Raw genomic sequence first — 22,969 nt, 5'->3', positions numbered from 1 at the left:
ACACTCATAAGTATGCACACGTATGTATACACACAAGGACACACAGCTCCAGGCAGAGGACCCCAAATCCACCCACAGAAGCAATCTCTCTCCCTGACCCCACCCCCGCCCGGCCAGCCCGAGTCCCAGGCCCGCACCTAAGGCCTGTTCTCCTCTGCCCCTCAGAGCCGCATGGGAGCCAAGGTCCCAAGCCAAGGAGATGATTCCAGAAAGGGGTAAGGAGGGGGGTGGGCAGGCAGAGCATGAGTGGGCCAGGCCTTCGGACAGTGGCTGCAGGGGCCCCACGAGGGGCCCAGCTCTGCCCTTGGGAGCACAGGGGCGACTGCCCGGTGATGGGAACCCTGCCGGCAGAGCTGCTGGCACCACTGGGCTGGCTGCTCAGGAAGCCGAATGCGTAGCCAGCGGCCTTGGACAGAGCCGTAGGGTGGCTAGAGTCTGCCAGGCCTTGGAGCACAGTGTCCAGGGACCGTTCAGGGCCAGTCAGTGTCCTGACCCCATCCCCAGTCCTCCCTCTCCTCTCTACAGCAGGCTAGTTTCGGCTCCAAGTTCACAGGCCCAGACCAGGCACAGGCTCAGCCCTCCCGCATCCCAGCCAGGACTCTGTCACCTGCACCCTTCCTCCTGTGTCCTGGGCCACGCTCCCAGCTGTGTGGCCAGCGCCAGGCTCTGTGTAGCCTCTGCCCCTGGCCTGGCCTCTCCTGTCTCCAGCCTGTGCGAGGGGACCCGGGGGCTTTCTGCCCCCACACAGAGGCACTGGTGCCCGAGGGCAGGCACCTGTTCTTCCAGAAGCCAACTGTCTGCCTCGCACCTCAGCCCTGACCAACTTGGAGGGGAGAGGGCGGACCGGGGGTGTCCCAGCCGGACAGCCCCAGAGTCCCCTGTTATGCCCCTTCCACCCTGGGCCTGCAGTGTTCTTCTCCGCATGCAGCTCTGCGTGACAGAGGGGCAGCAGCCGGCTGGGAGCACCCACAGGTGCTGGGGTCGGGCGAGGTGCCTTCAGTCTGCATGGGGAACAGCGCAGCTGCACAGCAGAGCCTCACACATTCTAACGCTCATGCACAACACACGTGCACACACCCTGCTGGCCCTTCTGGCACCTGACACAGGCTGGCCCTGTGGGAAGCTGGTTGCCATGGTGACGGGGACTCGCCACCTAGGAGCTGCAGCAGATGGGACAGAGCCTCCTCCGTGCCTCCGCTGGGGCCTCCCGGGGGCAGGGTGAGGTGTACAAAGGGGGCATACGTGGCTGTGACACTTGTCACCTCTGCCCAGGACAGAGCCTGAGCCCCCACACAGGACATGGCTCCGACCGACTCCCGCGCCCCCACGAACCTTGTTGCGGATCTTGACGCGCTGGTAGAGGTGCTCGGGGAAGGGCTTCCTCGGGATGAAGCGGCCCACGCCCTTGTTGACGTTGATGTTGCCGTCTTCAAAGACGATCTTGCCCTGGCTGATGACCACCAGCGGGGAGCCATGGCACTCCATGCCCTCGAAGATGTTGTATTCCACCGCCTGCCACCCAAGATGCACAATGCAAGCTTCACTCAGCCGTGACTCCTGGGGTTTTGCTCTGCATGAACTGTGTCACTCTCATGGGTGACTTTGCTTAACATTGGGGAGCAGGGTTTTCCCAGGTGATCACCCCTCTCTGAAAGCATCTCTTCAGGGCTGCAAGTGTCTCTCAAGGTCTACAGTGTGCATGAACCACACCCCTTGCTGGGCACTTAGGTCACCGGTGGCTTGAGAGAATCAAACAAATACTGCTCTGGGGCATCATGAGTGTGACACGCAATACGGCAGCTATGACTACACTGGACATCCCTGTGCCTTTGTTAAAAACTGATTTTTTTTTTTGGTACCGGGGATCTAACTTTGGGACCTTGTGCTTTCGAGGCAGGCGGTGGAACCCCCAAGATACATCCCCTGCCCAAAAACTGATTTTTTAAAGTTAGCTTTCTAAAATGAAGCTACCAAGTCAAAGGGTGTGGACTTCCTTGAAGTACTTGTTACACACTCTATTTCCAAATTCCTGTCCAAAGGGCTCAGACCACATTGCTCCATCTGGCATCGAGGGAAAGAGACACATCTCCAGCATGGGGCGAACTGCAAGGACTAAAGAACACTGCCTTAAAAGTGCGCATTTCCTGCCATTAGCCCTGACGTGAACACCTACCCTGTCTGGTAACTACCACCAGCCAATTGCTCTTTATTTATTCTTCTGAAAATAGGTCATGTATGTAGTTGGAAAAAAAGAGGGTACAAGATATTCTACTAAAACTGGTCTCTCTTCTACCACTGAGGTACATGCCTATAAGAGCCTCTTCTGTACACCAAGACACTTCCTGTGTGTGAATAACTTGCTGTGCCCCAGGCAGTCCCAGCCCACACAGGCGCCCTGAGTGTCCCCCACCCAGAAGTGGCACACATATATGGTTCCAAAAGGTAACCTGCTCTACTGCACGTGTCACGCGGATGCGCAGTCCTCCTGCTGCCTGGTTCCACATTTGGGTCATTTCTACGCTTCTGCTGAAAACAATGGTAAAACACACCATGTGCGCCGAGCTGTGGGCACAGTCAGGAAGTGGAGTTGTGGATTTCCACCTCTGAGAGCTCCACGCCCGTGACACTGCATGAGGCCCCCTGTCCGCCCGGCTGCTTCTATTAACATCTCCACATCTTCTCCACTCCTGGATCTCACTGCTGCCCTGCAGCACCCGCTGCTGCTACCTGCCTTTGTTAGTGAGATTCCGCTCTCTTCAAAAAATCAACACACGCCTCTGCGCCTCTTTTCTACCTTAGGTTTTCCTGTCTCTCACTGATCTCCGACCACGCGTGTGGTAGTAAGGAATCTTTCTTATCACATGTTGCAAATACCTCTCGATTGCATCTACAGCCACTCTTTGGCCACACAGAAGGCTATTCTGTGGCCAACAGTCCGACAGACCAATCTTGCTTTTATGACTTCTAAGTTTTATGCCTTGTTTCCCCTTCAAAGTTGTCATTCTTAAGAGGACTTTATTCTTCTTTCTTTCCTTACTCTTGGATCCCTTTTGGTTCTTTTTATGATAAAGTAGGGCAGAAGTGAAGCCTTCTGAGCTAGGTGTTCCAACATCTCTGGTCGATAGCTCTATTTCCCTTTCACTGCTTCCTTTACTGTAGAACAGGTCTACACGTACTAATCTAATTCTTGGCTCTCTGTTCCCTCATCCCATACCACATAGCTTGGTTTACTGTGGCTTTGTAACATGTTTTAATAACTTGGAGAACTAACCCGCCCTCTTTACTACTTTCCTCTCTGTTCAGAATTCTTTTGATCATTTCCGTATTTGCCATTGAGAACTCTGCTTATCTAGTTAAAAAAAAAAATCTGTTGCTTTCAGGTGACCTCAAATTTACAGATTAAATTAGAAAGCAGTGATGTACTCACTATAATGAATTTTCTTAGTGTTAAAGTCCTTGCATTTAGATAAGCTTTGAGTTTTTCTTGCTGTTAGAAATAGGAGCTCGGTTTCCATTCCATTTTCCAAGGTTGTCTTTAATGCCAAAGAAATGCCACTGACTCATTGGACTGATTTATAATCAGCCAAGAGATTCTCTTGGTTTTTGATGATTTTTAGGTGCATACATGGGGTTTTCAGGCAAACAACCACAACTGTAAACAGCACCCCACTCTGTGACAGCAGCATCCCCAGGAGCCAGGCAGCCAAGGAATCTGCATTCAGATCCTTCCTGGGCCCCCTGAGGTGTCCTGCCCAGTGTACTGGGTAACTGCGTGAGTACCGTGTGGACCGAGTCTGCTGGAGGAGGCACAGGAGCAGGCACATGCTCTCCGGCTGACGCCGACCCCGCCTGCCCACTCAGCTCCCGTGGCCCAGAGCAGGCCTGCGGCTCCTGCCCCTCGAGGGGGACATGCTGCATTTCTAGACTGTGGGACTCGCAGGAAGCTGGGGTTATAGCACTCATAAAAGTCACACTCTGTATTTCACAGCCACACAGAATTTTATAGGTTGATGACTTCCTCTCTTAAAGGTAGTATGTGAGCAATTTTACAACACAAGGACTGTGAGAAAACACTCTTGTCTAGCCCATCTGCAAGCCCCAGTGCCTAGTTCCCTCCTAAGGGCGATCGCCTTAGGGATGCTTTTATACCCTTTAAAGTCATCCACCGATGGCTGCGTAAACAGAAAGCAGAATACTGGTGCAGTGGAGACCGGTTCCACCAGAAAGGAGTGAGGCACTGATCCCTGCTACAGCCTGGACGACCGGCTAAAACGTTACGCTAAAGGAAAAGCAGGTCACAAAGGTCACATGTGGTAAGAGTCCAATTAAGGGCAACAGCAAATGGGATCAGCGAATCCAGAGAAAAAGAAAGTAGGTTAGTGGCTGCTGGGGACTGGGAGGAGAAGGAATGGGGGAATGACTGCTGAGGAGTACAAGGTGGAGCGGGGTGTAAGGGGGCAGTGGAAAGGTGCTGGAATCAGTGACTGTGCAACCTTCTGAACACCCCAAGACCGCTGCAGTTTCAGTAACCGAACTGACAGTATGTGAATTATATCTCGGTTTCGAAAGTTAAAAAGCCAGCCTAGGATTCAAGGTGTTTGTATCCCTACGATGTAGCACTTTGAAGCAACTAAGTTTTCTACCACGATATGAAAGAAACTGTGACCTTGATACAGAAAGGAAGAGTTTAAACATGAAACCCAGGTCAGTTATCGTACAGGAACTTTTAACTTAGATACAGTGGCTGATCAGAAAATACAGTGTGTATTTAAATCAAAACATTATTACCATAAAAGACACATTGCCATGAATCCCCCTCAAAATCCTCCCCCTCGCTACAAACACACTTATGCCATCTTCTGGCCTCTGCCTGCAGCAGCTCTGGACCCCTCTTTCCTGAGTGTCTTTACGAGATGTGAGGCAAAGTACGGTGAAAGCTGCTGCCCAGCGTCGTCCAACAGAAAGTCGGGCTTGTGAAAACAACGCTGTCTTCACCTACCTCACTCACCAGACCATGCACTGTGAGACTCTGCCTCTTTACCAAAGTCAAAATGACCATGGAAGGGAGATGTTTTGAACTGATTCAGGACATCGAGGCAGGCACGACAGCACAACAAAAGACACTCAGGAGAGAGGACTCCAGAGCTGCTGCAGGAAGTGGCCAGGATGATGGGATGCGTGTGTTTGGAGCAAGGGGAAGGATTGTGTGGGGGATTCATGGCAATATGTATTCTACTGTAATGAAATGTGTAAAATTTAAACACGCACCATACTTTTTTTATCGCACCTCTGTAAGACTAACCTCTGGCCCAACGTTTCTCCCTCCGTGCTCTGAAAATCAGGACCATCCCTGGGGCAAAGAATGGGACAGACAAAGTCTTCTGGCCAATTGTCCCATGGGGTCCTGAACGGTGCTCTGCTCTGGAAAGGGTTCAGGCCTGGCCTGGCACTGACAGGGAGGACTCCCTTCCCCGAGGTGACCTGACCTGAAACAGCAACTTCCCAGACGGCGCCCACAGGTGTGTGACCAGAGCTCTGGGTCCAATGTGAGGGGCCTTGTTTGGAAACAGGGTCGCAGCAGATGTGACTCTGAGAGCTCATCCTGGCGCAGGGTGGGCCCTGAATCAGTGACTGCGGTTCTTGTAAGAAGAGGACAAGATACAAGGAGAAGCCTTGTGGGGACAGAGACGGACGCTGGAGTGACACATCTACAGGCCCGGGAACAAGGAGGACTGCAGTGACAAGAGAAGCCAAGGAAAGCACGGGACCAGGTCGAACCCAGAACCTGCTAAGTCTGGATCTCTGCCCTCGGGGGCATGACAGAGGACGCTGCTGTTGTTCTAGCTGCCCAGTCTGTGCCACTTATTTACAGCAGCCACAGGAGACACACGCTTACCCTCCTGTGTCCATGCTGCTATTTATTAATAGCCATGCAGCTCACTTAGAAGAGGAAGGATTAAGAGAGATGTGGGGACCCAGTAGGATGATCCGTACATGGAGAACGCTAAGCAGCGAGTCCCTACCAAATGGCATCGAATCACAGTAACGGCTGGAACTGTGCGGAGCCCAGCCTGAGCCCTGACCACGCACTGGAATAAGAATGCGGGGCCCTGTGTACCCGGCTCAGCTGCTTCCCTTTCGGTCCTGGCCTGTGGCCTTGGGAAGCTGACTTGGACCTTTGGGTTCCTCTCTAGGCCAGAGCCAGATCTCATCTCCCAGAGACGTGGGGTGCAGGAAGCCAGAGGTGTTACCAGGAGCGCTGTGTACATCTAAACAACCCTGACCAAGGACCACGTGCAACTACGAAGAGCCCTACATCCCCAGGAAGGGCCTGTTGGGGACTCAGGGCGGGGCGCAGGCCCTCCTGTGAGCCACAAGTGGCTGCTCATGAGACTCCCCGTGCCTGCTGCCCTGCCCCATGATGCAGTTGTGCCCCTCCTGGCCAGGGGCCCGGGGTGCTGACACTCCCACAGCAGAGCCCCCACTGTCTGCACACCGTGCTTCCAGCCTGGGCCCTGTAACAGACTCCGGGGAGCAGGGACTGGGCTGTGGCCTCCTCAGTCTTATGACCTTGGCTGGTCCTGCAGAGGAGGGGCTCCAGGGAGCCCTCGACAGACATGAAGGAGCCTGATGCCATCTCCGCATCCTTCGTGGGCTCACTGGATGGGCAGAAATCAAAGGCAGGTGAGACACAAAGCAGACGTAACCGAGTCACAGGCCTGGGTCCCCACAGAGTACAGAACACTGCACCTGTTGTGGTTTCTATCTAGATGCCCCCAAGGGCCTGTGTGCTCCTAGGTGGGGCCTTTGGAAGGTGATGGATTCCAGGACTCCTAGCCACAGGGAGCGGGGCCTGGTGGGAAGAGGCGTCACTGGGCGTGGCCTGGAAGGGCTCCTCTCCCTCCCAGCTCCTCCCTTCTCTCTGCTTCCTGTCCCCCATGCCGAGAGCAGCTCTCCTCTGCCAGACCCCTGTGCCGTGCGTCCTGCTGACTATGGACTGAAATGGGGCCCAAATCAACCTGTCCTTCCTCAAGGTGTGGATGTGGGGTACTGTGTCTCAGTGGTGGGGAAGTGACTGAGACAGCACCCCTGGGCTGAGCTCGGACTTGGTGCACCTCAGCGCCCACCCTTTGCTGCTGGCTGGTAGGAGGTTTCATACTGGCAAGGGGGAGGTTTCTGATAACCAGATCAGATGCTCTCAAGCTCGAAGGTGCCGTTGGAGAGTCTTGGACCTAACTCTTCCCCGTCTGGGCCAGTGGCTTACTGCGCAGTCATGAACTGTGGGATGAGAACATGAGTGTCCATTCAGAGGACTCGGCCAGGGCACGAGGACACGTACAAGATCCTAGCAACAACCACCGTGGAAACCAGTATGGAGAGTCCCCAGACAACTAAAATTAGGAATTGCCTTCTACCTAGCTATTCCCCTTCTGGGTATCTTCCGGAAAAAGTTAGACATTATATTATACACCCATGTTTATAGCAGCACAACTCACAAGTGGTTATCTTGGAAGTGGCGTGTATGTCTATCAACAGACAAATGGATAAAGAAAATGTGGTATTTATACACTACGGAGTACTACTCTGCCATAAAGAAGGATAAATTGAGTTATATGTAGGAACCATAATGTTTAGTGAAATAAATCAGACACACAGCTTACATATTGGATTGGTCCTCTTAAGTGAGAAACCCAAAGTATAAATAATAAAGAGTGAAATAAAAGCTAGATAATAGGAAACAGGGAGACAGATCTTTTGCAAATAGGAAAGGGATCAAGACATGGAGGGAGGGGGAGAGAGAAGAGGAAGAAGAAGATGTATAAAGAATTAGCCAATGTCTACTGGTCTATGTTTGGGATGCCCTAACAATGGAATATAATGAAATGTGTTCTCTTCAAATTCTTATTCCTTGAACTTTTCTGGGTAACATATAAGAATTTCATGCAAAAATTCCAAAACTTTCAGTCTCTGGCACAAATGGGTTAAACTCTGTCACGTGCACGTACCAACTCTGCACGGGAAGGTGAGCATCATGCACTGCAGACGCGTGCTAAAAATATAAAGATGCGAAGGCCCCACAACGGCACGGTGGGGCTGCTCTGAGCCGCTCTCTGATCTGCTCTCCGATCTCTCCAGTTGTTGGCTAGACAGCAGACCCCGAAAGTTCCCAAGGTTTTCAACCGGAAGCTTCCGCGAGGAGGGAGGAAGACTCCTCCTCCGCCGCCGCAGCCGCGCACACCGAGACGCGCCAGCACTCACCGACTTGTGGCTCTTGGCGGTTATGGTCTTCACCTTGTCGGGGTCCCAGATGACCACGTCGGCGTCGGAGCCCACAGCGATCCGCCCTTTCCTCGGGTACAGGTTGAAGATCTTGGCTGCGTTGGTGCTGGTCACGGCCACGAACTGGTTCTCGTCCATTTTGCCCGTGCCCTGAAGGCAAGAGGCGCGGGTGAGCCAGCACCCCGGGGGGTGGAGAAGGGGGCGGCCCAAGTCTGGCCCCGCAGCGGGCTTCCCGCAGGGCGTGTGGCGCCCCCTCCTCCCCGGCTGGGGCACCGCTGCCTCCCCACGGGCCTGGGGACATCTGCCCCCAGGCCACGCTGATGCCTGGTCAGTGCCAGTGAGCCCGAGTGTCACAGTGAGCGGGAACGAGCACGAACTCTCTCCACTTGGAGCCACACCGACGCCAACATGCATGCGCACGCACACACGTACACGCACGCAAGCACGCATTACGTAGCGTGGTCTCTACAGGAACTGCAGCGTGGCTCTCCGCAAATCCTTCTCATCCTCCAAGAGCAAGGACAATGTGGCGCCTGCGAGTGCCGCGGGACCCGCACCGTCCCCTCCCAGGACCGAGAGCTGTGGGGACCCAGGCCAGGGCGCGAGGCGAGGCGGGACCTTACCACCGCCTTGTCCCACACCACGGTCATCCGCTCCTCTATGCCGTTGACGCCCTCGGGGATCAGGGTGAAGTTGTCCTTGCCCACAGCCTTCTGGGCAGTGCTGTAGGGACAGTGGCCGCTGCCTGTCACCTGCAGGTCCCCACTGGGGACAAAAGACACGGTTCAGCCCTGAGCTCACGTGGAAGGGCAAGTCCCGCTCTCGGTCATCTGGAGCAGGCTGTGCAAGTGCAACCCTAACCCGAGGAGGCTTTGGGGGGATGGTGGGTGCGGAATAGTGGTGTTTTACTTTTGGGTTTTTATTTAATTTAATTTTTTCTTCGTTTTCTTTTTATTCCCCCAGTACTGAGGTTTGAATCCAAGGCCTTGGCACCGAACTACATACCTAAACGTTTTTTAATTTATTTTTTATTTTTATTTTCAGATAGGGTCTCACTGAGTTGCTAAATTACCCAGGATAGGCTCAGACTTGCGATCCTCCTACCTCACCTCCCAGAATGCTGGGATTGCCGGCCTGGACCAGCACACCTGGCTTATCTCAATTTTTTAAAAAGGAAAAAGCTTTGGCCAATATATCAATGAACAGGCAAACAAACCCGTCAGGCAGGCAGTGAGACCAAGCCCTATGCCACACACCTGTGTATCTCAGGAGCCGGGGCCACCAGTTTATACCCCGGCCTCGTGTCCCTTGTCACAGGGTCTCAATGCTGATGTCTGCTTCCTAACCTGGGGCTTCCAGCTGATGGCACCTGGAGTTTTCCTGCTGGGCTCCCAGAACAAAGCGCTGTCAAGAGGTGACAGTAAAGTGACACCAGTTCCCAGGTTTGCCTTTTGTCCCTCGGCACCTTCAGGAGGGGGCAGACACAGCCCGCAGCTTTGTGACAAGCGCAGCGCCCCGAACATACCCCCGTCACTGGAGTGTTGGTGACACGCCAGAAAACCACATGCTGTGCACACTTCCTGTGTGCTGCTACCACGTAAGGCAGCGGGATGCGGCTCAGAAGGGAGAAACGAGGGCCGAACTCCGGAGCGGGCAGAAAGAGGGCTGGGGGCTCAGGTGATGAACAGAGGTGAGTGGATGGTGCCACTTGGCGAGAACAAGTGCTAGGGATGGGTCAGGGGGCCCTGGGCCGGCTGGGAGCGCTAGGCCGGCTGTTCTAGACGTGGTGGGCAGCAAACACCCCACCAAGTGGAATCCTCTCAGCAAAGCTCAGCAGGCAGCCAGGGATAACCCATGTGACTCTGGGAGAGTGCAGGGGGAAGGGCAGTAGTGAGTGCAAAGGCCCTGGGGTTTAGAGTCAGCAGGGGGCAGTGGGGACAGCCAGGGAGGAAAAGGGGCCCAGGCAAGGGAGCTGAACACACAACAATAGTGGAGGGTGAGGACCGCATCACACCTGCCTGGCAGGCTTCACCGTGACGAAAGTCGCTGGGGGTGTCCTCGTACAGGGTGGCTTGGTCTGCTCCACATCTGAGCCCGTGTGGGAGCCGCGGGGTGCACAGGGATACAGAATTGGGGGCAGACATGCCAGCAGCAGGAGCCAGAGCAGCTCAGGAGAGCGGTCCCATAGCAGGCCAGGACACTGAGCCCCCACCAGGCCTCAGCAGCAGACGCCCCGTGGACCCGAAGGTGAGGAGCCAACGTTTCTGCCCATTCCAGCTGGGGACACACCCGGCTCCCCGCCCTGCCCTATCCTCCCCTGGCCCACCTCCCCCAGGAAGCCTTGCACACCCTCCTGCCTCTGCCTCACCTGTGGCCTCGCTGCTGCCAGCAGTGTCTTCACGGGCTCACAGGAGGCACAAGGCGGAAGTGGCTGCTCTCCTACTAGGAGCTCACACTACAGGGACTCGGTAAGCAATGGTGACCTCTTCTTGAATCCTGTACCACAGGGCTTCTTTTGTTTGTTTGTTTTGTTTTACAGCACCAGGCACTGACCCCAGGGCCTTTGCACTGAGCTACATCCCTGTTCCCTTTTTCATTTTTTATGTTGAGACAGGGTCTTAAATTACTAAGTTGCCCAGGCTGAGCTTGAATTTGCGATCCTCCTGCCTCAGCCTCAGCATGGAGTGCAGACCTGGCAGAACCGGAGCCCCATGCCCCTTCCCTGTGTCTAACGCAGCCGTCCACACCACACTTCCCCAGCCTCGCATCCCCCTGCTCTCACCAGGCCAGCAGCGAGGTCAAGTAGTCAGGCGTGGTGGGGTCCGGGCTCAGGGGAGGGGATGTCACGAACGCCGCCGCTTTGGCCCAGTTCTTGCTCCAGTAGTGGGTGCCATCTGTGCCCAAGCTGGCAGCAATGGGCTCGCCAAAAACGAGGGGCCCTGGGGAGGATGGACACAAACAAGCAGGTCCCACACACAGCGACGGGGAGATGTCACAGGCACAGAAGCAGAGGCGTGGAGGCCGAGGCATCCTTCAGGGCAGCACCGCGACCTTGGCAGTGAGCACCTGGCTCCACAAGTCCCCAGCACAGCAGCCAAGCCGCTGGGAACCCTGACGACACAGTGACGCTCGGAGCATTTGCACCTTATTACCACTGCCTCTGTTCACAGATTTGCACAGCGAGCCACAGAGGTGCGCTGCTGTCCCAGCTTCTCCTGCACCAGCCGATAGCAGCCCCAGGGCTCCCCGCACGGACAAACGCCACACACCTGTGGCCTGCAGCCCTATGCAGTTTCCAGGCCCCTGCTGCGCTGCCAGAGTGGCCGGACGTGGGCTTCAGCAGCCCAGCTCTGCCTGCGAACCATTGCCACCAAGAAACTTAACTTTCCAGTTGTGTTAAATGAGTTAAATAAAAGTCAACCCATGGGGTAGTGGCCACGGCGTTGCCCGGAAGAACCTGCATCCTTAACCCCCACCCCCACCCCCCTAGCTGCTGCCTCCAGATTTCTGTAACAGCTCTGAGCCTCAGTTTCCCTATCTTTAAAGTGGAGCAAATTCCAGGCAAGCTGTGCTAGTCTGGCCCTCACCCATCAGCTTGCTGCTAAGAACCCTACCAAGGTATTGGGGCTCCAAGCTGCTCTGCCAGTCAGGCAGCTGCCAGACACAGGAGGCCATCGAGGGCCTGAGTAGTGGCCGCCTGGTCTGGACTGAGATGCGTCCTGAGCATGGAACACCCTGGGCTGGGCAGGCTGCACAGAGTACCAGATAGGGTGTCATTAAAGATCCCTTATGCTGAGTGCCTGTTGTACTGTTTCAGTACTTTATGGATTAGCGTTTATCCCGAGAGGAGAGGCTGGGTTCTCAGAGGCAGGAGCAGGTCTCGCGGGACTTGACTGGTCACCACGAGAGCGTGTCAGGCTTCCGTCTCACCATGTGAGTGCTTGTGACACCACCTGCCATGTTAGGACACAGCCCTGAGGCCCTCAACAGAGGCCAGCAAGATGAGGACACCTCATCTTAGGCTTTCGGCCTCCAAACTGTGAGCTCAGTGAGCCTCTGTTCTTCGTAAAGTACTTGCCTCGGGTGTTGTTACAGCAACAGAAAACGGACGCATACAGCAGCCTTCTTCACTCTGGGTCTGGGGCTGGCTGGGCCCAGCAGACCTCACTGCCAAAGGCCCCAGGCCACACTGGGCCCCTCTGAGTCTCCTGCTGAGAACCCTGAGCCCAGAGAGGGCCCATGGAGCAAGCACCCCAGCTGCACGGGCTGTGACCTGCACCCCACAGTCTTCTGTTCCCAGGAGGAGAGCGCTCCAACCTCAACGGGGGATGAGGAAGCAGAGACAGGACGTGAACAGTGACCAAGAGGTGACGAAGACACTAAGCAGCACCCACTGGATGCTCAGGATGTGGCACGGGCATGGAAAGGGCTCCACATCCATTGGCTGGAGGAGTCCACTTCAGAGGGGACAGAGGTCAAAGAAGGAAAGGGTGGCACTGTCTGAGTGCCACTGCCGGGCAGCTGGCGTCCTGGGCCAGCACCACCATGTCCAGTTCACGCTGTCCCTGGACCTCCACCTCTGGGGAAACATCGTCCTCTTTCCCAGCGCATGGTCCCAGGCACCCATGACCAGGGCCCAGGACAGCAGGCCAGGGTGAGGTGCCCAGGGGTGGACTAAGAGGAGGGCAGGCAGGACCCAAGGCCCACAGGCCAGTCCAGCTCACTACAGAGGGGCTTCAGAGCTGGCGGAGCTCCAGGCACAGAGTTTCATGTGGCCCCACCAGGCCCGGGACCATCACCCCAGCCACACACAAGGAAGCTGAGCCTCAGAACAGGCCAAGGACTTGCGCAAGGCCACATGGCTGGCACATGGACACACCAGGAATCAAGCCTAAAACCCACACTGTGCTGCCCCCACCTCACACCATCCTCCCTTCAGAGTGGCCTTGGAAAGAAACTTGAACCGCTGGACACCCCGCACCTTGAGACTGTGACAATTAAGCTTAACTGTCAAACGTGATTGGCTTGGGGACCACCTGTGGACTAGTAAAGCACTCTACTTGGTGTGTCTGGGTGGTCATGGCCTCGGGGTCTGTGTCTGGTGCCTCACCTCTTCCTCTCTGGCTCTGCTACCTGGCTCCCTTGCACCCTTCCAACATGATAGTCCTGCCTTGGAGCAGCTGACCATGAACTGAATCCCCTGAAACCACAAGCCAAATAAATCTCCCCTCCTTTAAACTGTGCCTGTCGGGTATTGTGTCCCAGAAACAGGACAGCGGACAGACTCAGGGACCTGCTGCCCCTCAGGAGACCAGGGTCAGTGCATACCCTTCTTCCTGGCCAGTGTGATGATGTCCGCTGCGCTCTTGCTCATGACCTTGGTGATGTACACGGGGCAGTTGATCCGACCCGCAATGGTGATGGCCCGGAACACGGCCTCGGCTTCCAGCTGGGGACACAGCAAGAACAAGGGTCACAGAAGGCTGGGGGGACAGTCACCACCCACCCCAAATTCCCAGGGCTTTCCCCCAGTCAGGTCTTTGGATGTTCCTTGATTGCATGTGATCAGAAGGGAAACCGACCACATCAACAGAGGGTTATGTTGTAAATTGAAAAAAGAAAGAAGTCAAGGTGAGTTTGGTTAGAGGGCTGGGAGACAGGATTATGCCATTAGGCTTGTTTGGAGGTTTTCTCCCCACCCCAGGGGAGAAACATGGGCAGAATATGACATCAAAGGCACAGATAGGGTCCGTGGCGTGTTGCTGCCAGGCACAGGTCCCCCCATCCTCTGGTAAGTGGTCCTCTGCTCACTCACAGTTCCACCTCCAGTCCCTCTAGGGCAGCTGTGTTCAGGGGACCAGGTAACAAAAGGACCAGATGTGTCTCGGTTTGTTGTGCTCCGTTTAGGGTTACTGGAGATTGTATGCAGGACCTTCAGACTGAGCTACGACACCAGTCATTCACTTACTGGCTTTTTAAAAATTTCAGACGGGGTCTAAATAACTGAGTGGCCCAGGCTGGGCTCAAACCTGAGATCTTCCTGCCTCCGCCTCCCAGAGTGCTGGGGTTACAGGGTTTACCAGCATGTCTGGCAATGTTTGGCTTTTGTTTTCAATTTCCAATCTGCTGTGGCCCTGTATGTTATTTGGAAAACCTGCTCTCTGGGATGAAACCATTAGTCCCATGCCCTGGTGTGACAGCAACACCCACGGGCTCTAAGAGCTGACAATCGCTATTCCCCACTCCGCCCCAATCTGTCCATGGCCCAGGATCAAGCAGCTCCAGCATACCCGGGGCCCGGCATAGCCCACGAGCTCGCTCATGATTGGATGAGGACAAGGAAAAATCCTCCACTCGGGGTGGCTGCTCGGGCAGCACCCAGCATGGCGCAGTTCTGTGCCAGGTCTGCTGCCTTCCGTCCCCTCTCTTGCACACGTGCACACACTCACGCTCACACACACTGTCGCCCCGGGGGAATGAATCCATTTTTCAACTCCGGAACACTGGCAGGCAGGGGTGCTCACTTCCGGGACCCCAGACTGGGGGACAGTCGCTCTGTTTTCCTGTCATCCAACACAACATCCGGCACAGGCTTCGTCCAGTTTGGACACTGGGGGGTGCACAGGGTCTCAGTGCGAAGCCTCCAGACCCGGGCACAGGCAGAACCTCTTGCCAGCCTCCCTGACTGACCAGTTGCCCCCAGACCCCAGGGAAGGAGCAGAGGGAAGGGTAGGAAGCCGGGCACAGGGTGCGCTGCTCCGGCTGGAAGGGCATTGGGGCGAGCTCCATGGGGTCAGAGGCGCCCAGCCGGGGAGTCTTTACCTCCTCAGGTCTGCTTAGAGCGTGGCCCTCGGGACCTGTGATGCCCATCTCCAGGATCCGCTTTTGTTCCTAGGAGACAGTGACACAGAGTGGGGTTACAGAAGGGCAGAGCCAGGAGTTGCTCCCCCAACCCCAGCTTGGGGAGAAGGGGCGGCTGAGGCTGGGCAGGGGCTGTGGGAGGCCTAATAGTGGAGCACAGTGTGAGCCAGGTCCTTGTCTACATCACCCTGCTGTCCACACCCGCCCTGCTTTATCTCCATCTCCCAAGAGCGGTGGGAGGAAGCAGTAAACTACAGCTGGATTCGGTTTGTCCACCAAATCTCTGTGGAGGCTGAGTCACCAGCCTAACAGTGTTGAGAGGCCCTGAGAGAGGGCCACATGAATCCTTTTCTTGCTTCAGTGAGTGTTCACTCAGCAGGGGTCAACTCTTGCAGGACTGGTTGTCAAGCCAGCTCAGCACTTCCCCTGGACCCTTGCACACTCGCTTTTGCTCCACCTGCTCCCCTCTCCCACCATGCAGGAAGCAGCGTGCAGCCCTCCAGAACCAGGACCCCAAAACAAACTTCCTTTATTTATACCCAGCCTCAGGTATTTTGTTACAGCAACAGAAAACAGACTGAAACAGAAGGCTGGCACCAAGAAGCAGAGTTGGGCTGTAAGGATGTCTGACAATGTGGATGTGGCTTTGGAACTGGTGATGGGTGGAAACAGGAGAGCATAGAGGAGCAGGCTGGAGGCTGGGATGCCTCCAACACACAACAGCTGATTCCAGTGAGAGCTCAGGTTGAGAAGGCTGGGGAAGCAGAAGTCCTCAGACTGGCTGGGCGTTGGTGACCAGCATGCTGTGGGGATGCAGGGAGGAAAGGCCTCTTTGTGAGATCTCAGGTGGCAACGAGGACCTCTCACTAGCAGACAGCTTTGAAGTCAAAAAGACCTTGGCTGGACTTCGGTCGGCCCTCAGATTTCACAGAAGACAGATTTTAAAGGGTGAACTAGAATTTCCGGCTAAAAGCAAAAGGCGGAATGAACTGAGTGGTTACTTCTCAGTGCTTCTGCTGAGATTAAGGAAAAGGGAATTGCTTAGCGACGGAATTTATCATTTGAAAAGGAAAAAGAGCATGAAAATGTGGAGGTGTGGCCAGATCACATGCAGAACAAGCAAGCACAGTGGGCAGAGGATTCCTGCACTATGGCCCAGAGGTGGGATCCTAAAAAGACCGGACCCAGTAACACAGAGCCAGGTGCTGCACCCAGACCTCGGAGAAAAGGTCTCAGCCCATCAGAGATCTCTGGGCCCCCGCGGGAATGGGTGCTGAGGGCAGGAAGGGGTCCCTTCCGGTCACACCAGGTCTCAGCTCCATGTACCCAGCCCTGGCTCCCACAGACCCACTCGAGCTCAGGCCACAGCCCCACAGGTGATAAGACCTGGCAGGGTCCATGGGGGCCAATTCCACAGGTGCTCAGAATACAAGAGTTACAGCAGCTCAGTGGCTTCCACCCAGATTTCAAAAGTCGTCTGTCATAGTTTGTGTCTAGATGTCCCCCCAAAGCCTCATGTACTCATAGGCTTTTTCAGAGGCGGCTGAATCTAGAGTGTGTGATGCCGCAGTTGAGGGTGTGTGATCACTAAACCAGTCCACTGATTAGTTTGGCACCGCCCTAATCCCGGTAGCCTGGATAAAATAAAAGGGGCAGAAAGACTAAGGTTCCCTTGTTGCTTTTGCTGTCTTCTGCTGCCATGAACTGTTGCCCCTCTGCCGCTCTGCCATGGAGCCAGCCGACTATGGACTGAACCGCTATGAACTGTGAGCCACATAAACCTTTCCTTCACTGGAACCCCAGTTCTGCAGCGCCAGTGGCCTGTGTGGCACCTGCCTGGGAAAGCAAGGCCAGCTGACTCTGATCCCAGGCAGCAGCCACAAGGACTGAACCCAGCAAAGCCATGGGTTGGTACAGCTGCGACCTGGGCCCCAGCTCTGCCCTGGGGTGTCCAAGAGGTGACACACGGAGTCCAGCATTATGAGTTAACACCTACCCTGCTGGGCTTCGAGCTTGCTTTAGACAGTTGCCCCTTCTGTGTGCAACTGCTGATATTAAGGATGGAGCCCAGGGCCTTTACATGGAGTTATATCCTTCAGCCCTTTTTTATTTTTTATTTTGAGACAGGGTCTTGCTAAATCACTAAAGCTGGGCTCAAACTTGCAATCCTCCTGCCTCAGCGTCCCAGAGCGCAGGGATTACAGGAAGTGCACCACCACGTCTAGCCTCTCTTCCAGTTTTCTGCCATGCCTGCAGTCTGAGGCCCTCACCAGAAGCTGAATAGACACCAGCACCATGCTCCTGGACCTCCAGAACCGTGAGCCAAAATAAACCCTTTTCTTTCTAAATAACTCAGACTCGAGTATCTGTTATAGCAACAGAAAAACAATGCAGACACAGGGTTCTAGGAAATGAGCTTTAAAACCCACCAACTGCCCTTCCAACCTCCGAGACTCTTGCAGGGCTCTCCTTTGGGAAGAAACATGGCCTTGGGGTATCACATGGACATTGGGTCACATGACTCCAGCTCCAGACCCGCCCATCTCTGTGACCCCAGGCAAGTGGGCAGGCTCTCCAGGCCTCAGCTTCTCTTCTGTGCACTGGGGCCGGTGTTTGTATCAGCAGGTGGCCTGGCCGGGTTGAGTATCTAGACAGCCTTGTAAACACCTAGCTTGCTACCTGGGGGCGGGGTGAGCCTGCCCTGGGCTGGGTCGGCAACTCCCCACGTGCTCCTCCCCTTCATCAGTCTTCCCAGCAGGAAGCCGCTACTTAGATTTATGCTGTGACCCTGGAATGGTTCCCTGGGCTGCTGGCCCAGATTCAAACCCTCACTTGCAAGGCTTCCTCCTAGCCCCAGGAACACTTCAATCTCTTCTTTCTCTCTTTAATACATCACCCCGATGCCAGCTGTGCCGCTGCTCATTTTAACTCCCCCTATTTCTGCTTCACTCCCCACTTCTCAGACACATCTGTACCAGGAGCTCCAGCCCCATCAGCCACAAAAACATCACAATTCCATCGACAGCTATGAAGCGTGAGTTTATTATATGAACATAAACTAGAGAAGGCAAGGTCTAACAGCTGGGGCAGATTTAAGTAAACTATGGCATAATTTCAGATACTGAAGATGGTTTTTGCAAAAGCGTCTTTGGATACTGTTTACAAGATTTTATGGTGCGGAGAAGTCTGCTGAATGGGTTATGTGCGGCTTTCTATTTCTGCAAGGAAGGAAGGAAGGGGAGAAAGTGAGGGAGGAAACAGATGACATGATGGGGAGACAGCAAGTGTCCTTGCAGCAGAAAACTCGGCAATCTGTCTTCGAGGCTGCCTGGGGGCAGAACTCCTGGCTCGTGAACAAGAGTCAGCCAAGGCCCCTCCCAGCACACTGCTGAGGGTACGGCACTGTCTGATTCCTTCCTGCTGTTTATATGAAAAGGCTGGAGGGCAGAGGTGAGTCCAGGGAAGGTCTGTTAGACAAAAAGCAACCAGGACCGGATGGCTTTGGAAATTCCCAGCCTCTCCAAAGAGCAAAGGAAAAGGATTCTGAGCTCACCTCAAATCTGGGACACTGGCAGGTAACAGCGGTCCTGTCTTGTGATAAGAAGCCAAGGGTGCGGCCTGCGCACTTTTGAAAGGACTCAGAGACACAGGGCGCTGCTGCCTTTTACATTCTGCCATAAAAGACCCTTTAAAGGCACCAACAGGACCACAGGGCTCCCGGGAGTTCCAGGTATGCTCCTCAGCTCTCTGCCCAGGCAGAGCCAGGCTCATCTGGAAGAAATCTGCGGGTGTCTTTCCCCTAATGGAGGGGAGCCCCGATGAGGTTCACAGGAGGCTCACGAAGTAAGTGAGAGAATTACTTCAGCAACACACAGGCAGCTTGGGCTGCATGAGCCAAAGGCAAAGTGAAAGGAGGCCATCAGACCCCCCAAATCCTACCAGGCAGGAAGCCGGTGGAGAATGCTACTAGCTGCAGAAGCATGCTTTCTTTCCCCAAAACAACGCAGGACTCAGAGGACAGAGCCAGGAAGATGGGCCAAGAGCACCAGAGGATTACACAACCTGTGTCTCTCCCCAGCGGCCCCATGGCCACCCTGACCTCCTCCTGCAGATGGAGCTTCTCCCGCCTACCATGCCTGCCTCTCCCACCTCCCCTCTCTGGCTGCTCTTCCTGCCCTGGGAGAACAGAGAATTGCCCAGCCACTCCCTGGCTAACTCTGTTCTTTCCTCACCCAGGGAGACTGGCTTGTTTCCTCCTGTCCCACCCACAACTTCCGAAGCCTTTGGGTGTCAGGATGAGTGGGACCTGCAGTCACTGGCCCCAACACCAGCTCCGGGGTGGGTGTTTCTGCAGGACAAGCGCTGTTTGGGCTGAAGTCCCCAGGCCCCGGCCACAGGTACAGGGAGCCGAACCTACGCTCTGCTCATCTCCAGGACAATGCAACTTCCGGGTGCCCAGATCCGGGTCTGGCCCTCACCACCCCCGCCCGGTCCTCCTTAACCAAGCCCACGATGCCCTTTTCTGGGCCCATCCGGGCAGACGGAGGAGTGGGCGTCCCCACCACTCACCTGAGCGATCAAGTCTCCGTTCTCCGCGTGCACCAAGATCACAGCTCCCAACCCCTTCAGGAAGGTGAAGGCTTCGTACAGCTGAGGAGGGAGAGGGCAGGGGTGAGATCGGAGCCACGGCGGGCACACACATCAGCAGGGACTGCTCCTGTCCCTGCCTCAGTCACCGCCAGCCTCCACTCACCCAGCAAGGCTGCTCCCACAAGGACGCTGCCTGCCCAACCTCCAGCCCCAGGGAAAGGAGCCTCAGCCAGCGCCTTCCAGGCCTTCTGGGACCCTGACGTGCACAGGGTTATGACATCTGGGACCCAAGTCATCGCAGACCTCTGTGGCTGCAAGAACACGCTCCCGGGACCCTGGCACTCAGGCAGCACACGCCACACTGGGCCTGTGTCCCCTGCCCATGGTGGCCACCCGGTGCCCAGCACCTCCTGCCACCCAAGAGGGAGCTGCAGTCACTCATTCACCCTGGTGAGGACCAAAGCCCTGAGCTCCTCCTCCTCCAAGGGCCCCTGCATGTGTATCAACAGCCCTGGGACACCCCTCTGGCCCCAAGGCAATGCCCTAACACCTGGTGGCACCAGCGGTGGCCCAGGCTCAGCCCCTGCTTTCAGTTCTTTGCAGAGCTCCACAAGACAAATGTTGTTATGAGCCTAAAGGCCCAGAGAGGTTGGGAAAGCAGCTCCAGGCTGCACAGCAAGCAGCAGGCATGGCGGGGGCTTGCAGCCCACCAGGCCAGTGGGAGCATCTGTGGCTCCCTGTCCCACTAACAAGCAGACAGGAGTGATGAGGGAACCAAGCAAGAGACCCAGCGGTGGGAGAAGGCCAGGTGCCCGGTAAACGTCAAGCCCTGGAGAACAGCTCCTAGCCTCGTCCTCCCGGCTCCCTACACCCCCATCACAACTGCTGGAAGCTGGTGGGGCAGAGATTTTACGACTCCTTTGGGTGGGAAACTGAAAAAGGAAGGGACTTGCCAGAAGTCTCGCTCACTCCTCTGCTACAATAGAGCCATGGCCCACAGCTTGGTCCGAACCCCAGAATCTACAGCGAAGCTCAGCCTCAAGCCCACACTTGAGCATCTGCCATTCTCCAGGAGCTGTGTGCCAGGGACCTCCATGGGGAACACCGAGGCGTCCCCAAGGTGGGGGCCATTGTGCCAGGAGGGGTGGGCCCCAGGGATCTCCCCACTGGTCCCCGGGGCCCCCTGCCCTGCTCATCAGCCCTGCCGGGTGGCGAGGAGACACAGGGCCACCTACCTGGCTGTCCGACATTTGGTAGAGGTCCTTATAGGCCATGTAGACTAGGAAGGAATTGACACCTGTGGGAGATTGAAAGGGGAAGAGAGACCCGTGTTGAAGAAGAACTGAGACACGTCATTTCCATAAGTCATGGGCAATGAACACCCACCAATCGTGCTCCCTGTTCCAGGCACGCGCTCCCTCTGGGGTGCAGGTGGAGAAGAGCACTGTGGGGAACCCACCACAGCCCCCATATCTGCAGCTCTGCCTGGGGCCAGGTCCAGACCCAGACACACACTGGTGACCAGAGAAGCAAAGCCCGGCCCCAGCTCATGGTCCTTGGGCCAGCAGCTTTGGGAAACCAAGGCATCTTAGTATCAGAAACCCATGGAGGGGGTGCCAGGGGGCTGTGGGTGGGCAACAGGGAAGGCTTCCTTGTGCCTTTTTATGGAAATCAGTGTGGGTTACCCCCAAATTAAATATAAATAGAGCCACATAGGATCTATCCTCCTGGGTGTATATCCAAAGGAAGTGAGATCGGTCTGTCAAAGAGACCTCTGCACTTCATGTTCATTGCAGCACTGTTCAATACAACCAAGAAGTGGATTCAACCTAAGTGTCCACTCACAGATGACTGGATAAAGAAAATGTGTTATAGCAAGGGATTTAGCTCAGTGGTTCTGCCACCTGCCCCCCAAGTGCAAGGACCTGAGTTCAATCCCTGGTACCAAAAAAAAAAAAGAAGATATCTTTCCATTTTCACCTGCTGCACAAGCACAAAGACTCAAGTTCGATCCCCAGTACCAAAAAAAGAAAATGTGATATATACACCTGATGGAATACTATGCAGCCACAAACAAGGAGATCCTGTCATTTGGAACCACATGGACGAACCTGGAGGACATCAGGCTAAGTAAAGTAAACTAGGCACAGACAAATGGCACATGAGCTCACTGATAGTGGGGATCTAAAACAACTGAGCTTATAGCGGCAGAGAGTAGAATGGTGGTTATCAGGGGCTGGTGGGGGAGGAGATAGAAAGATCCTGAGCAAAGAACATAGATTTTCAGCTCGACAGGAGGAATAAATTCTGGAGATCTGGTGCAGAGCACGGTGACTACAGTTAATAATGTCTGATATACTTGGAAACTGCCCAGACCACAGGTCTTCAATGTCTTCCTCACAAAAACACTAAGAAGGTGAGGTAGCAGGAAAGCAGCTGGGAAAGGCAGTTCTCTCCCCAGCTCCTATTGTCTGGACACTTCAGGAAGGAGCACAGCCCCGTCAGCGCCTTGCTTCTAGCCCTGGAAGACCCCTATTCCATGTCTGACCTCCAAAACCATAAGGTCATAAATGTGTTATGTGGGGGGTTTTGTTATAGCAGCAAATGAGGACCGATCCTGAACTGACTTCTTGTGGGCCCAGCTCTGCCCCAGCATTTCCTTTCCTCACAGCCCTGACAAGACACGTACACATGTGTGTGCTGACATGCAGGGACAGTGCAAGGAACCGCTGGTGACAGGGAGGCTTAGCTAGCAGCCAGTGCTGCTCCAAGCACTGGACACGCATCTACCTGTCTGACCTCAAGATATCCTCTGGCTGGCTCCTCACCCCCTGGACAAACAGGCACAGAGAGGCCAAGCGTCGGGCAGGATGGGGGGGTCGGCTACTAAATGGAGGGGCTGGGGTGTCCCTGAGGTGTTACTTCATAGACACAGGGCAGAATACGAGGCGCACTAGGGTTCCAGTGATGGGAAGGCCACACAAACCCGAGTGCCACACGTAGACAAGGAATATGTGCATATACTCAGCACTTTTGCATATAATATTCAGTGGTCTAAAAAGATGCTGGATGTTTAAATTTTAAAATTTATCACAGTAACAGGCATCTTGCCATGAATGTCCCTGAAAATACTCCCCATCATGTTGAACACTCATCCTATGGTCCTTGCCACCTTCTGCAGCAGCCCCGGGATCCTCTTTCCTGAGTCTTTAGTTGGCTGTTGTGGCTGCCTCAGTGA

General features: G+C 55.0%; 1 protein-coding gene across 2 annotated transcripts in view; it reads right to left on the bottom strand.

Moving 5' to 3' along the window:
• The window catches only part of Crmp1 (collapsin response mediator protein 1), a 56,115-nt gene that overhangs the window by 1,525 nt on the left and 31,621 nt on the right, over positions 1-22,969 (bottom strand). For both annotated transcript variants that reach the window (XM_004847309.3, XM_013073112.3), the window contains exons 5-12: positions 20,967-21,028; positions 19,711-19,791; positions 15,103-15,171; positions 13,609-13,729; positions 11,063-11,219; positions 8,904-9,045; positions 8,260-8,430; positions 1,333-1,512 (exon numbers count right to left, since the gene is read on the bottom strand). In XM_004847309.3, the coding sequence (XP_004847366.1) occupies positions 1,333-1,512; positions 8,260-8,430; positions 8,904-9,045; positions 11,063-11,219; positions 13,609-13,729; positions 15,103-15,171; positions 19,711-19,791; positions 20,967-21,028 (983 nt within the window). The remainder of the gene's footprint in view (positions 1-1,332; positions 1,513-8,259; positions 8,431-8,903; positions 9,046-11,062; positions 11,220-13,608; positions 13,730-15,102; positions 15,172-19,710; positions 19,792-20,966; positions 21,029-22,969) is intronic.

This window comes from Heterocephalus glaber, unplaced genomic scaffold (assembly GCF_053883595.1).
Source record: "Heterocephalus glaber isolate CG9 unplaced genomic scaffold, H.glaber_assembly_v1.0 deba00001509, whole genome shotgun sequence".
Taxonomy (NCBI): Eukaryota; Metazoa; Chordata; class Mammalia; order Rodentia; family Bathyergidae; genus Heterocephalus; species Heterocephalus glaber.
This window is presented reverse-complemented; position numbering and strand designations above follow the sequence as displayed.